The sequence below is a fragment of the Hoplias malabaricus genome, chromosome 14 (assembly GCF_029633855.1).
Source record: "Hoplias malabaricus isolate fHopMal1 chromosome 14, fHopMal1.hap1, whole genome shotgun sequence".
Taxonomy (NCBI): domain Eukaryota; kingdom Metazoa; phylum Chordata; class Actinopteri; order Characiformes; family Erythrinidae; genus Hoplias; species Hoplias malabaricus.
In genome coordinates this window covers 12,586,509-12,601,812 of record NC_089813.1, presented here as the reverse complement: position 1 = coordinate 12,601,812, position 15,304 = coordinate 12,586,509, and the positions used below count along the sequence as shown (strand labels likewise).

Genomic DNA, 15,304 nt, shown 5'->3' with positions numbered 1-15,304 from the left:
CACATTTACATATACACACACACACACACACATTATATACATACACACATTCCTAACTTGTTCCAAAAATAAATACACTGGATTTGGAATGTAAATGGTTGGTGCCTGAGATGAGATCTTCCCCCAGTGTTGAGCTGCATTAGCACTCACATTCATTTCTATTAATTTCTCTCCAATAACCCTTTCAGCCTTCATACAGCATGAGGGAAACATTTCATGCGATGGGATGGGATGGTGTGTGGTAAGGAGGGATGAATGGATGGAGCTGGAGGAGGAATGAATGTTGGTGAAGGTGTCTTTGAGCCTGCACCTGCTGGCAATGAAAAAAAGATGGGGGAGGGAGAGAGCAAAAGATTGATGGAGTGAGCATTGAGTAGTGTTCCCACGTTATACCTCCTACACACAAATACTCACACTCCTCGCAAGTGCAGGTTATCAGCGTATGCTCGTTTTCTCAGATTTTCCTAAAATTCAGGACATCTTTTTAATGAAATAATATTATTACAAACAAACACACACACTCTCACAAACTGAATATACACTGATCAAGCACCAGATGATGACCACCTTCTTATTGCTACACTCAGGGTCCATTCTTCATACAGGAGCACTTTGTAGTTCTATAATTACAGACTGTAGCCTGTGTGTTACTCTGCATATTTATTTTTTGCTTACTGTTCTTTAATGGACAGGGCACCCAGAGAGCGCAGGTGTGATTTGGGTGGTGGATTATTTTCAGAGCTACAGTGACAATGCCCCGTGGTGGTGGTGGTGTGTTGGTGTGTTTTGCACTGAATTGTGTGGATCAGACACAGCAGTGTTGCTGGAGTGTTTAAACCCCTCAGTGTCACTGCTGAACTGAGAATAGTCCACTGACCAAAACTATCCAGTCAGTAGTGTCCTGGGACCACTATTAAAGGAATAGTGGATGACCAACACAAACTGTGCAGCAGTATGTGGGCTACTTTTAAGTTTAAATTTACAAGGTGGGTCAACAAGGTTTATCTAGTACAGTGGAGTGTGTCGGCACAGTGTTTAAAAACTCTGATCCTCTCATACCATTATTATTTATTTAGTGTCTGTTTCGTGGTTAATGTTTTGTAATTAGTACAAAGTTTCCTTTTCTCAGTAACAGCTGCACATTGTTTCGCACGTATGTCACTGAGTCGTCTTCCTATGATGCAAGTTTGGACAGAAATTCATGCAGAGTTTTGTTTTTGTATTGACCTGCTTCTTTGTCCGATGTTGACAAATCTGTGACGTTGTCTGATTGTCTGTTTAAGGGTGACAGTTATGGTGGTCTGTTATATTGTGTATGGTTGTTAGGAGTCCAATTTTCTAAATCCTCTCAAAAATATCTCCTGATAATCACATGATGGTCATTTTAATTGGAAATTTATACAATCAACATTTGTCTTATACCAATGCGGGAATCTTGAATTGAATCTTGAAATTACTTAACATCTGCATACAAAAACAAACACATTTGCTCTGCCTCATTCCCATGCTCACTCTTTCTTTCCCTCTCTGATACTCACACATGAAGAAGCAGCATAAACATGGTTGTACCCCAGCAGTTTCCCACATCCAATTTGCTGTGTTAGGAAAAACTTTTAAAATCAGATGTTTACCGGGTAAAGACCTTGAGGGTATTTTGTTTTATATGAATGAAAGTGTCCACCACAAATCTCATTCCCTCTCCCTCGTTAGTCATCGTTTGTTGGCGTGTCACTCCTCCTACTGGGCCTCTTGCTATATTTAGCCTCCTAAACTAAAGCCCATGGCTGAGTAAGTAGCATAACGTTTTTTGTTTTTATTATTTTGCTAATACATTGGTAAATTCTGTTAGCTTTCATTGACCTCCAAAAGAGTCAGCAATGCCATTTAATGTAAGTATAGTAAGAAATAAAATCAAGAAACCCATAAAATACATGGTGATAGAATTTTAGCTACAGGTTGTGGATGAGGGAGATACAATCTACAGTTTGTGTCCAAAATTGGGTCACCATTTTACTTTGCTGTTTCTTTATATGTGCGACAACTTGTACATTAATAAATCATTTTATGTAATATATTAAGCAATGTTTATTTCCAGCAATGGTTGAATAAACTGTAACTGCTTTTGTCTTGGACCAGGAATGAAGCTGTGCTGAAATGGAGGCTTTAACTCTTTGGTTCCAAAAGTGGGGGCATAGCAAGGCAAATGAATGAGGCATGTGTGAGCATTGTTAGCCCTGTGTAAATTCTTATTTACAAAAGTGGGATGCTACAGAAAAAAAATTGAGAACCACTGTTTTAATGATTGTTCTGTAAATATAAACATTTATTTTAAGTTAATTATAAGTTTTTAGCTTGAAATTTTAAATCCATTTATCTAACACAATTGATGAGTTTTAGTTAAAGACAAAACAAAGACAACTACACTCCATTAAATTCATTTTTTCTATTTTCTGATCCTACATTTTTGGGACTGTTGTCACCGTATTATATAGTGAAACATGTCTTCATACTGTACGCCTGTTCGCTGTCAGTGCCTTTTACTACATAACAGCCAGCTCGAGTAACTGTGATGATTTTGATAATCACAGATAAATTAAACTCTTGATTCCACACCTTTGTCAGCTTCGGCTGAAGCAGAGCTTCCCAAATCCCTTAGCCTCTTTTTCACTCCTGCGTTTGCTCATCAGACAGAGATTAAGACCAAAACCACTTTTAAGCCATTTTTGTTGGCTCTTTTTCTGCAGTGTAATGGTTATGTCAGTTATTAAGAAAGCAAGTAGAAGGTGACATAACATTCAGGTTAGTTAAGGTAAAGAAGTCGGGCTTCAGACACTGAGGCACTAGTCTGACTGTTGATCTTATCCGCTCCACAGCTCGGCAGGGGTGAATTTAGCTGTGAGCATGTGTGTAGGAAGAGTGTGGTGATAAGCTCCAAGCTATTAATGGTGTGTCCCAGTGGGGCCTGTTTGTTCACTGGTGGGAAGTGTGTGTAGAAGCACGCACACAGCTGCATGGCACTCTATTGCGGCACATTACAAGCAGAACAGGTTACAATAGGAGCCTGCTTTGTCAAGGTTGCTGCGAACAAAGGGGAAAGGCATTCTTTGGGTGTGTAGACAGACAATTTCTATACAGTGTTAAGGTGTAAGGGTGCACGCACACATACACATGCTGTCCAAAGAAGAGCGTGTATCTCCATTTTAGTATTTTTAGGTTACTAAATCATTTGGACCCAGCAGCTGTTCCTTACATTGTGTGAAACATTCATCATAAATGAACCAACAAAACCGCTCCAATATTATGTGGAATAAAAGCTTCTTACATTGACATCCATTGAAATTTAAGAAGGTTTTTTCCCTTCTCCTATAAAGTTACTAATTTGGACATATGTGTTGTCGACATATGCTCCTGTCGAAGTGTGGAATATATTATACAGCAAGTGCACCAGACCTCTGTAGGGAGAAGGAAAACATGGGCAAACTGAAGGATCTGAGCAACTTGGAGAAAGTCCAAATTGTGATGACCGTACATCTGGTGAACAAGCGACAGAGTCTTTTGTGCCCAGGACTCATTGGTGCACATAAGGTGTATAGACTTGCCCTTCATGTCTGATCAAACAGTAGAGTTCTGTAGCACAAACTGCTGACAAAGTTAAAGCTAGCTACAATAGAAAGGTGTCAGGGCACACAATGCATCACAGGTTGCTGTGTACGGAGATGAGTAGCCAATGTTGACCCCTGTCCACCACTGAAAGGACCTACATAGGACACATTAGCAGTAGAACTGGACCATGGGGGACTGAAAGAAGGTGACTTGGTCCAATGAAGAAGGCATGCTGATGGACGGCAGTGTAATGCGCTTGATATTTAAACATCGTTGCAGACCAACTACCCCCTCTTTATAGCAGCAGTACTCCTAAATGTGTGTGGCCTCATACAATATATGCTCATATATACATACAAGTATCTATGTCTATAATGTCACGAGTTGAAGTCTTCACTGTATAACCACGGTATGATTAAACCAAATTTAAAACTTAATTTAAATATATTAACAGCATTTTTAGAATTTATATTTGCATGTGTATATGCGTGTGTGTGTGTGTGTGTGTGTAATGTTGTGTATTGTAGGGAAAAACAAGGTCAGTAGGGAACAGCATAGGGGACAGATTGTCGGCAAATGATGACAGACGATTACAGTGACTTATGTCTGTGTGAAGCAGGCCAGAAGCTCTCTGTCCAAGAACACACACATACACACATGCCCTAAACCCTAATCTTCTCTAGCGGAGAGCCTTCTCTTCAATCTCCAGGTCATCAGATTTAACCATGCTAACAGCTGGACTCAGTGTAAAGCACCAGTAATGTGCTGTGAGCAGAGGTCAGCTATAAGTCACACCAGAATCAATGGAATTAGAAGATGGATTTAGAATGTGTTTACCAATAAGAAGACTATTCAATCATAGTACAGTGTGTGCTACATTGACTTGTGAGAAGTGCTTGGAACTTCAGTGTAAAATCTCCATTTTTATGCAACTACTTCACTAATCATCACGATGTGTCATGCATCATATTTATTGTTCCGTATGAGGAAAACACAGCAGATGTCAGACCTCCTTTACCTCCTGCGAAGCTGTTTATTGATTGTCACACAGGGGTCTGTGTGTGTGTGTGTGTGTGTCTGTCTGTCTCCAGGGCAACGGAGATGATCCTGTCTCGTGCCCGGCAGCTTGCCGATGTTAAGAAGGAGGACGGATTTTCCGCACTTCACCTGGCCGCCCTCAACAATCATAAAGATGTGGCCGAAATCCTTATTAAAGAGGTAACACACACACACACACACACAGCCTGTGCAGCCTGAAGCAACTAAAGAATCTCTGAGGCATTCTTATTTAACACAGCAGCTGCAGTCCTGCATTTTCATTTGATGACAGCTAAAGCTTTGGTAATTGGCTTTTTTATTGGTGTTAATTCCGTTTAATAAGGTTTAACCTGCAAATACTTTCCTCTGCTGATTACTATCAACAAAATTAGATGTAGCGATGCTAGGTCAAATCATGGTTGTGTGTGTAGTACTAACACACACACACAGTCTTACACACAACATCAAAACATTCTAATGTGTATGGATTTTTTTTTTCTTCAAACAAAATACAATACGTTTCCAGGTAATCTGCTTTGCATGTCACTTTCTCTGACTGCTCTGATTATATTCTATAAAGTGTGTTATATAATACATGCATTTATATGTAATAAGAATTTTCTAAGACAGTTGCATTCTCCTTAAGACCTTGAGAGAGAGAGAGAGAGAGAGAGAGAGAGAGAGAGAGAGAGAGAGAATCTTATCTCATTGTGGATATTGAAAACATAAAGGTGAATTTGCAAAATATGAGTGAATCCAAACAGTTCCCAGTTAAATGATTCAAATGCCGTTTACGTTTGGCACGTGTTAGAGTCTGTGGCTGGTTCAGCACCAATATGATGGAGTATTCTTCAGTGCTAGCTTTGTTAATGTATGCATGAAATGCATATTCTGGCTCTATTAAAATTAATGTTAGGTAAATTGCCGGTGAAAGGTGACTTGGGTCGTCTTAATCCCTGCAGATCTAGATGCACAGTGAAGCATTAATTACTTTCATGCAGGTTCAGTCATCGTTTGTGCATTTCCAGTCACTGCTGCACCCTCTGCTGGCAGTAAATTATACTGGGGTTTAGTTCCCTCCCTGTTTATACAGAGGGCTGAAAACATAGTACTTGTGGAGGTTTCTGCGGTTACTACAACATAATTTGGCCATAATACATTATTGGCATTTACCAATTCTAAAGTTACAAGGAAATAATCTGTTGTTGCAAAAAGCTACATTGTGCTGCAATTCAAAAGCATTAACTTTGCAGTTACTGTTGATTGTAGTAACATTCATTTAATCATATTTTTTTAAATAAACCTTACTAAATGAAATTTCTCAGATATTCCAAATATTGCATGTATACGAGTCACATTCAAAATGTGTGATCCATAGGGTCGCTGTGATGTCAACATCCGCAACAACCGCAACCAGACGCCCCTGCAGCTGGCAGTGACGCAGGGCCACGTGGCTCTGGTGGCTCTGCTGGTGGCGGAGGGGGCAGACGTGAACGCAGAGGACGAGGAGGGAGACACAGCAATGCACACGGCACTCAGCCGCCAACAACTCACCACCACCCTCAGTACCAGCGAGAGAGAGTCATCAGCACTCTATAGCCGGGTAAGAGTGAGAGGAGAGAAAGCAGGGGGGGCTGGGGTTGGAGAGGAGGCAAGAGGGAAGGAGAACAGTGAAAAGAAAAAGGGTGGGACAGAGCACAGAGAGAGGGGTGAACTGATGAAAGAGGAAACAACATAAATAATGGAAGACTTGTCTCACGAGTGGTGGTTTTCATAATAAATCGGTTTGAGTGGAATGGAGCTGATCAATATCTAAGCAGCCAGTTTATTTTCCTGAAAATGAAAAATGTGTGTGTGCTTTCCTTGTTCTCAAACACTTCTGTTTTAAAACTGTAGTTGATGGTTTACTAAAGCAGTATTTCTGACATTTTTATTCCTTTATTACACTAGTGGAGCGTGAAGGAGGAACAACTTTGGCCACTTCTGAAGGGCACATCTACACATGCATGCACACACACGCACGTAACTGCAGAGATGAGGGCTGAACTCCAGCCAGAGCCAATAGAGAAATACAGCCGTCTGTTAAAGCGGCCAGTTCTGCTGTTTTCCTGCATCAGCAGAACAGTGTGTGTGTGTGTATATGAAACCTAATTACATTCTGACTTGGTTATTAAGTATTAAATATCATCTCATCCCTTTAGGGGAACCTTGAGGGTAACTACACTACAAGCACATAAACCACATCTGACCGTAACGGACCAGCATTAGAGAGATGTAATGTAGAATCCAAGCCTGTGATATCACAGTAATTTAATGGCCATTTTTCAGGTGCAATTTCAGTGATATATTTTTGCGGCTGTTGGCAACACAGTGTTGGTTTAAGATACAGAATAATATTAACATGAAATGTATATATTTTTACTCATTATTTAAAAGATCAAATTTTTGCTTTCCCATAATTGTAATGGCTTTTGCTCAACTCTGTAATATTCAGATTACATCATCATACATCAGAGAGAAGATAACCACTCCTATCAACCATCCATTAAAACACTCAGCTAGTTCAGCAACCCTCCATAACATCCTTTTTAATTAAAATATGTCGTTTACAGGAGTTGGCTTTAATATAAATTTACATTGATTTTTGGGGTACTTTTTTATTTACTATTTCTCATTTAGTATTTAGAAATGTCACTGATCTAATACCAGGTAATGGTCCCTTGTATCAGCAGCAAAAGTATATTCTAGGGGAAAATGAATTCATTTGATATAATCCTGTAACAAAGCATTCCTGAAGTAGTACACACTCGCATTGTATAATGCTGTCAATTCAAATCTGTGAATTTCTTCCTGCGGGGTTGGGCTGTTTGGGTTGATGGAGTATGATAGTCTTCTTTTACAAGCTCTTAAGTGGAGTGAAGGGCTCTTAACAATAATGTAGCTTGGGAATTACTGACTGGTTACAACAGATAAAGCTACTTCTCATGTGGTACTCTGTATGTCGAGGTTTTGAATTCCATACATGATTTTTTTAAACATTTTTTACCTGGATATTAATGTGTGTGTTTTATTTATTTGTTTGTTTGTTTGTGTAAAAGCTGAGTAGCTCGGGGTTGTTGGGGAACACGGAGCTGAACGTTGGAGCTGCTATCGCCTGCTTCCTGGCCCAAGAAGGCGCCGACATTAACTATGCCAACCATAAAGGGAAAAGTCCTTTGGACCTGGTGACAGACAGCAACGTACTGCAGCTAATCAGGAGCTTCTCAGAAAAACATAGGTAAAATTACGTGTGTGTTTGGGACGGAGTGTGTGTGAATCACACACATTAAAATAGGGATGTTTTGGACTGTTTGGCTATTGCATTGTAAGCCTTAATCCATATTATTACTGTTAGACCACAGTGTTACATTTGGATTTTTTTATTTAATTACAGGCAACTTATATTTATTTATTTGTTTGTTTCCCCCTTTTTTGCCCATTTTTCTTACAATACTAAGATATTGTCAGATTCTGATTATTCTGCTGTAGCAAAGCTAGCAGGTTTGATCGTGTGTGTGTGTGTGTATGTATCAGGCTCCAACAGCTACAGGCCATCACGTGTGGAACCAGCAGCAGTAGTCTGCGGCGGGTTCACACTACACCAAACACCATGACCAACCTGGCCATGCCCAGCGCTCCCGGCCCCAGCGAGTGCCTCATCTGCTCCGAACTGGCCCTGCTCATACTCTTCTCCCCATGCCAGCACAGTGTTGCCTGTGAGGGTAAGGACACACACACACACACACAACATCTAAACTAGTCTAATCATATTTCCGCTAGTTGGCACTGTATGCTTCGGTGGAGGCTGATAAGGGTCAGTGTGTGAATTTAGAAATGAAGTAGAACCAGTAATACTGTAGGAGGGGGATACACTAGGGAAATTTAGTCTATCGGTACTTTAATATTGGCTCATTAAATACTTCTTAGTTAACTACTGTTGGGTAACTGTTCAGTTAATTAAAGATATATAGAGGCTTCTTTTGATGTATGTACTGAAAAAGTACTCTGAACATTAATAGTTAAAAAGATAATCTCACTTTCTCACTGTGTCTTTTCCAACAGAGTGTGCTCACAGAATGAAGAAATGCATTAAATGTCAAGTCACAATTACCAAGAAAATCCGACAAGGTACGTTTTTTTTACAAGAAAGACATCATAATTATTTTGTACTTAAAATAGGACCCAAGTTCTTTCTGATGCTTTATAGTTCACACTGACATTGTCTTAGTGTGTTTACAGATATTCATAAGTCTGTTGTGCATATTTGGCTCATGGACATGTCAAAAGTTTGTAGAAATTGTAAAATGTTATTTTTCAGAGATACAAAAAGTAAATAATTAAAATTTACTTTTGAAAAAAAAGTATACATACTGTATACAAAGTATACAGACTTTTTCTGTAGAGGATGTGGGAACATATTTCCACTTAGAAAATCAACTTCCAGGAGTGTTCTGTCTTTGCATACGATTGTATATATTAGTCATCATTATTACATTCATCTTCTTAGCCTCCTCTATCCATTGCATTAAATTAAATTATGTTTGACAGTCTGCCCCCCCTAACCATTCTCTGTTGGTCCCTCGGTCCTCCTAGACCAAACAGAGGTGGACTGCAGTCCAAACTCAGACAACTCTGAGCAGCACAACCTGCTGGAACAGCTGCAGTCGCGCTATCGGCAGATGGAGGAGCGCATCACCTGCCCCATCTGCATCGACAACCAGATCAAGCTGGTCTTCCAGTGTGGCCACGCCTCCTGCATCGACTGCAGCGCCGCACTCAAGACCTGCCCCATCTGCCGCCAGACCATCCGCGAGAGAATCCAGCTCTTTGTCTGAGACACATTCTCTCTCTCTCTCTCTCTCTCTCTCTCTCTCTCTCTCTCTCTCTTTCTCTCTCTCACACACACACACACACAAACAAACAAACATAATGTGTGTTACACCCCAAGCTGCCAGAGATGTTGCAGCCACCAGTGCTTGCTGTTAAATGTGGAAGCTAAGGGGGAGGGGCTTACTCTGATCAGCCAATCTGTGTATCATCACCATCAAGAAGGACGCAGAGAGCCGAGCCCACGTTTACTGAACTTCACCCAGTGATTTGGCAGTTGAATAATTCACACCCGTCCTGGTTTTGCGAAGGGTTGTGGATGACAAGCCAGTGACTGTGTGCGTTTGTGTGGAAGCTCTTGCTTATTCGTTCATCAGCCTGATGTAATCAATGAGACTCGCTAACAATCGACTCACATAACACTCTCCGTCACAGCTCACCAAGCACAAATGAAAAGAGTCATTATCCCTGCGATTTCCCTCTCCTCCGAGACAACCCATTAATCCTTAAAACTGCTTTCTGTAAGATTTACTCTTTATTTTCTATTTAATTAGTTGCTGACTCACCCTCGTCTGTCTGAAATTATTCGCCGTTAAGCTAGCCCCAAGATGTTTACAGACCGAAACCAATGCGATATTCTCCATAAAAAGCACGGAAAATATTGGCTAAATATATACACTACGGCTTATTAGATGGAGGTATTGTTTTGCAGGTGAGTGACCATGATGTAAATCTTCCAGACTGTAGTTTTAAGCTGCCCATAATCATAATGTGATGCTTGTTTGAGGGTGGTGGTATGCAGCGATTCTGTACTAGACGCCCCCCCCCCCCCCCAAAGGCTTTCCACTAGCAAGGGATATACAATGCATGCTGATATGCATATTATTTATATGATATATTGTGACATGGGTTACATTTGTGGTGTCCTAAGGCAATCAGTCTTTTTTTATTTATGCGTGATGGCAACGTCAAGGTCAAATGAAGTAGTCCAAGCACCGAAGATTGCAGCACTACATGTTAAGTTATTACTTTGGTCGTTTTGATCTGATCAGCAGCTTCAGATCAAGAGCAAAAGGTCATGATGTACTTTCTTATTAAGGATCTGTTTACAAATAAAAAAAGGTTTTCTTAAATAAAAGACACTAAATGAGATGAATGGCAATGTGTGCACAGCGTGAAGAAGTCATTTTGATCTCAGATCTCTGTAAGCTCTACGGAGATGGAACCAAAATAAAGTGCATCTGAATTTTCGAGAGTTACTGAATCCGTTGAATATGACATTCCACAGTGATCTCTTTCCAGTGGTGGTCATTTGAAATTGGGGTTATCCACTATCAGTTCTGGTCTTTTATTTTGATTTGAATTAATGTATCATTTCTTGGGAAGGTGGGGTGATTACAGGTCAGAAGTCTCACACAAGAACCCACACCTACACTGTCTCAACCTGTTTTTGAAGCTGGGGTGGACTCTTTCCCCACAATTGACTCAATGAAATTGCGACAGTTTAAACTCTTTTCTCTGGAGCTTGAAGACTGTGGGTGAAGCCCATGTCGTCTGAGACTGATGCTTCATATTCTTTGCTGTGGTGAGGGACCCTGCTGCGTGTATGTGCTCTTTACTGAACACACTGTAGAACAGGGCAAACCACTACATACCTTCACGCATGGATAACTGTCAGTATCTTACTGTTTGTTTATTTTGTTTTTTTTCTTTTAAAGTTCAAATGTAAACATTGCATTAGAATGGCAAAAAATGTGTGTGCATTCGTCAAGCATTGTCTATGACCATCGCCAACTACTCTCTGAAATATCCCTCAACCCCATATTAGGAGTGAGGACACTTCAGATCACTGCATCCCCTCTGTAGTGTGAAAAAACCATTATGTGTTTTGTTCCAGAAGGGCTTACTGTATGCGTCAAAAACAACAACAACAAAAAAAATGAATCTATTTTAATCTTTACACTTTAATTTTGTATTATATTCTGTGTCCAGCAACAGGGGTTTTTGTAGATCCCACTTTGGGGATATCCAATACTAAGATGTATATTTGAATGTCAGTAATGGTATCCTGCTGTTCTGCGCCTACTGCATCATAGCTTTAGAATGCTAGCGAAGCTCGTAAGAAAACGAGACTAACAGTGCCAAAATTGAACGTGTGCCGACAGCGTCGCACACTTTAGTTAACCAGAGTGTCACTTCTGTATGAAGCCTTCGTAATGTACTCACTCAGTTTTGCATTTCAGGGATGAGAAATAGATTTAGCTACCCTGAATTTTGAGACATCTTTTTTGTTTTTATAATTATTCAAAACTGGAATTTCAAGTAAATTTATCCCCCACTCAACCCTTCAATTCTAAATGTTACTGGGGTAACATCAAAAGAAAGCCTTCCATCTATTCAGCTTGTTAGAAATGATATGTAAAGTTTTGCCAAGAGATAAGATCTGCTTACAGCTCGCTGTATGTGACTCGGGACACTAGAAATCCAGTTCCCTTCATTATCAACTGTGACATCCAGTTGTTTTCCAAGCATTATGAAGTTTGTAGAAAGATGTGTTTAGCAAGAGATCAAAGGCCTTAAACACGCTGGTGGTAAAGACTACAGTTTTTGCTGAAGGAGTAATGATTATTGATTGCTTTGTTTGTTTGTTTGTTTGTTTTTTAAATTGTCACTCAAATACATTTGAGAAGCTAAATTAGTTTTGGTAGTACAGCAGCATTTGTAGAATGGCTGATAGCTCACAGATTTGAAGGCTAGTAAGTTATGTTGCAGTTAGCAATGGGATTAAAATGAAACCTGGCCTGAGAAAGGAATTAAATATCCTGATAATTACCCCTAAATGCTGAAGTGTGATTACAATCGTCTCTCTGAAGCTGGAGCATCTTCTTTACTTCAGTGTCACGAGACTATTTTTGGAAATACTAGGGGAGAAAATTGCTATTTAAATCTTATTTTATTTAATTGGATTAGAAATACTCTCCATAGTAAAATAAAAAAATGTGAATCCTATGTGAGTCAACAGCAGAATCTTAAGGGCAATAAAGCGTTGGCTTTGAAAGTTAAATAATATGCTGAGTTTGAAATTATGTGCTAAATTATGTGTTCAAAGATTATTTAAGCAAAAATATGTTACTGTTGATGTCTGTACAGTTCAGCACGCAACATTCTGATGTTGGCCTTACTGTCCATTCCTTTTTTTTTTTTTTAAGTTTTACTCTGTACAAAATATTTTGCAATAAATATGAAACTGTTTTATAAGGATATCACTCTGCTTATCTTTTTTTAATCTGTGCATTTTACCCGATACACTACTGGAGGAATATTCTTTTTCACTCATTCCTGAAGTTTATTCAAGACATCAGAAAACTGATCCATCAGAATAAAGTTCTGCAACCCTTTAAGGCACAGAGGTATGCAAAGCTAGTGAGGCGAAGAGGTGTTTACAAATAAATATTTTAAAGATGCAAACGTCAAACCTTTTATTTTCATACTTTAAAATGTTCCTATTTTAGTACTTTTAGTATTCTTATTTCATACTTAAATTTACTTATCCCATTAAGTAATCTTAGTTTATTTTTAAAATTAAATGTATTAAATAAACAAATTATATATATATATTATTCTTTAAACACACACTGGCGACCTTCACAATCACAGTGCACTTTCAGCCTTTTTTTCAAACTGGTTTACAGATCACTTTAGTCATTTTTCCAAATATATACTGAACCCTCTTTCAAAGTCACTTAGATCTTTCCTTTTGCCATCTTCAAAATTAAAACGGACTCCAAACCTAACATGCCAGGCAGCTTTGTTTATTTAATACCTAATTGCTTCTGTGTATGATCTGTACTCGTTTGTTCTCTCGTCTGTGGAATGAACAACGTTTGCCCTTTAACAGATGTGAATCAGCAGGAGGCTAATATCCTGTTAAAAATGCCACTATTTTCTAATATATTTATATATATATATATATTTAAACGTCTATCACAATATTATATTTCTTCACTATTCTTTCACGTTTCTGCCCTCTAGCGGTCGGAGTGTGTACATACAACGTACAGCTTTACTTGGACCTGAATAAATTCATTCATTCGTTATCTGTACCCACAGCTCTGCAAGGTTGTCGGTGCCTGTCGGGGTGGCAATCCCCGCACTCGGTGGTGGACACCCCGGGTGAGGGGGGCTATCAAGCTGAAGAAAGAGTCCTATCAAGCCTGGTTGGCTCAGGGGACTCCGGAGGCAGCCGACAGGTACCGGGGAGCCAAGCGGCTTGCGGCCTCGGCAGTCGCTGAGGCAAAAACTCGGGTGTGGGAGGAGCTTGGTGAGAACATGGAAAACGACTTTCGGTCGGCTCCAAGAAGTTTCTGGCAAACCGTCAGGCGACTCAGGAGGGGAAAGCAGTTTTCCACCAACACTGTATATGGTGGGGGTGGGGAACTGTTGACCTCGACTGGGGACGTCATCAGACGGTGGAAGGAATACTTCGAGGATCTTCTCAATCCCACCAGCACGTCTTCCGCAGAGGAAGCAGAGCTTGGGGACCCCGGGGGGGGCTCGTCTATCACTGGGGCTGAAGTGGCCAAGGTGGTAGGGAAACTCCTTGGCGGTAGGGCCCCGGGGGTGGATGAGGTTCACCCCGGGTTCCTCAAGGCTCTGGATGTTGTGGGGCTGTCCTGGTTGACACGTCTTTGCAACATCGCGTGGACATCGGGGGCAGTGCCTCTGGACTGGCAGACTGGGGTGGTGGTTCCCCTTTTCAAAAAGGGGGATCGGAGGGTGTGTTCCAACTATAGGGGGATCACACTCCTCAGCCTCCCCGGTAAGGTCTATGCGGGGGTACTGGAGAAGAGAGTCCGACTGATAGTTGAACCTCGGATCCAGGAGGAACAATGCGGATTCCGCCCCGGTCGTGGAACACAGGACCAGCTCTTTACCCTCGCTAGGATCCTGGAGGGTGCATGGGAGTTTGCTCAACCAGTCTACATGTGTTTTGTGGATCTGGAGAAGGCATTCGACCGTGTCCCTCGGGGTATTCTGTGGGGGGTGCTCAGGGAGTATGGGGTACTGGGCTCTTTGTTACGAGCTATCCAGTCCCTGTACAAACAGAGCAGGAGTCTGGTTCGTATGGCTGGCAGTAAATCTGACTGGTTTCCAGTCAGAGTTGGACTCCGTCAGGGCTGCCCGTTGTCACCGGTTCTGTTCATAATTTTTATGGACAGAATTTCTCGGCGTAGCCAAGTGGCGGAGGGTGTCCGGTTTGGTGGTCTCAGGATTCCATGTCTGCTTTTTGCAGATGATGTGGTCTTGTTGGCTTCATCGAGCCGGGACCTCCAGCTCTTGCTGGACCAGTTTGCAGCCGAGTGTGAAGCGGTAGGGATGAGGATCAGCACCTCCAAGTCCGAGTCCATGGTACTCAGCCGGAAAAGGGTGGAGTGCTCTCTCCAGGTTGGAAGTGAGATCCTGCCTCAAGTGGAGGAGTTTAAATACCTCGGGGTCTTGTTCACGAGTGAGGGAAAGATGGAGCGTGAGATTGACAGGCGGATCGGTGCAGCGTCAGCAGTAATGCGGGCTCTGTACCGGTCCGTTGTGGTGAAGAGAGAGCTGAGCAGAAAAGCAAAGCTCTCGATTTACCGTTCAATCTACGTCCCAACCCTCACCTATGGTCATGAGCTTTGGGTAGTGACCGAAAGAACGAGATCGCGGGTACAAGCGGCTGAAATGAGTTTTCTCCGCAGGATGTCTGGACTCTCCCTTAGAGACAGGGTTAGGAGCTCGGACATCCGGGAGAGACTCGGAG

General features: G+C 41.2%; 1 protein-coding gene across 2 annotated transcripts in view; it reads left to right on the top strand.

Annotated features, from left to right (window-relative positions):
- mib2 (MIB E3 ubiquitin protein ligase 2) overlaps positions 1 to 12,761 on the top strand; it is a 72,527-nt gene extending 59,766 nt beyond the window's left edge. For both annotated transcript variants that reach the window (XM_066643390.1, XM_066643389.1), the window contains exons 14-19: positions 4,695 to 4,821; positions 6,020 to 6,244; positions 7,740 to 7,918; positions 8,215 to 8,402; positions 8,743 to 8,808; positions 9,274 to 12,761. In XM_066643390.1, the coding sequence (XP_066499487.1) occupies positions 4,695 to 4,821; positions 6,020 to 6,244; positions 7,740 to 7,918; positions 8,215 to 8,402; positions 8,743 to 8,808; positions 9,274 to 9,515 (1,027 nt within the window). In that variant the 3' untranslated portion in view covers positions 9,516 to 12,761. The remainder of the gene's footprint in view (positions 1 to 4,694; positions 4,822 to 6,019; positions 6,245 to 7,739; positions 7,919 to 8,214; positions 8,403 to 8,742; positions 8,809 to 9,273) is intronic.
- The last annotated feature ends 2,543 nt before the right edge of the window (positions 12,762 to 15,304 follow it).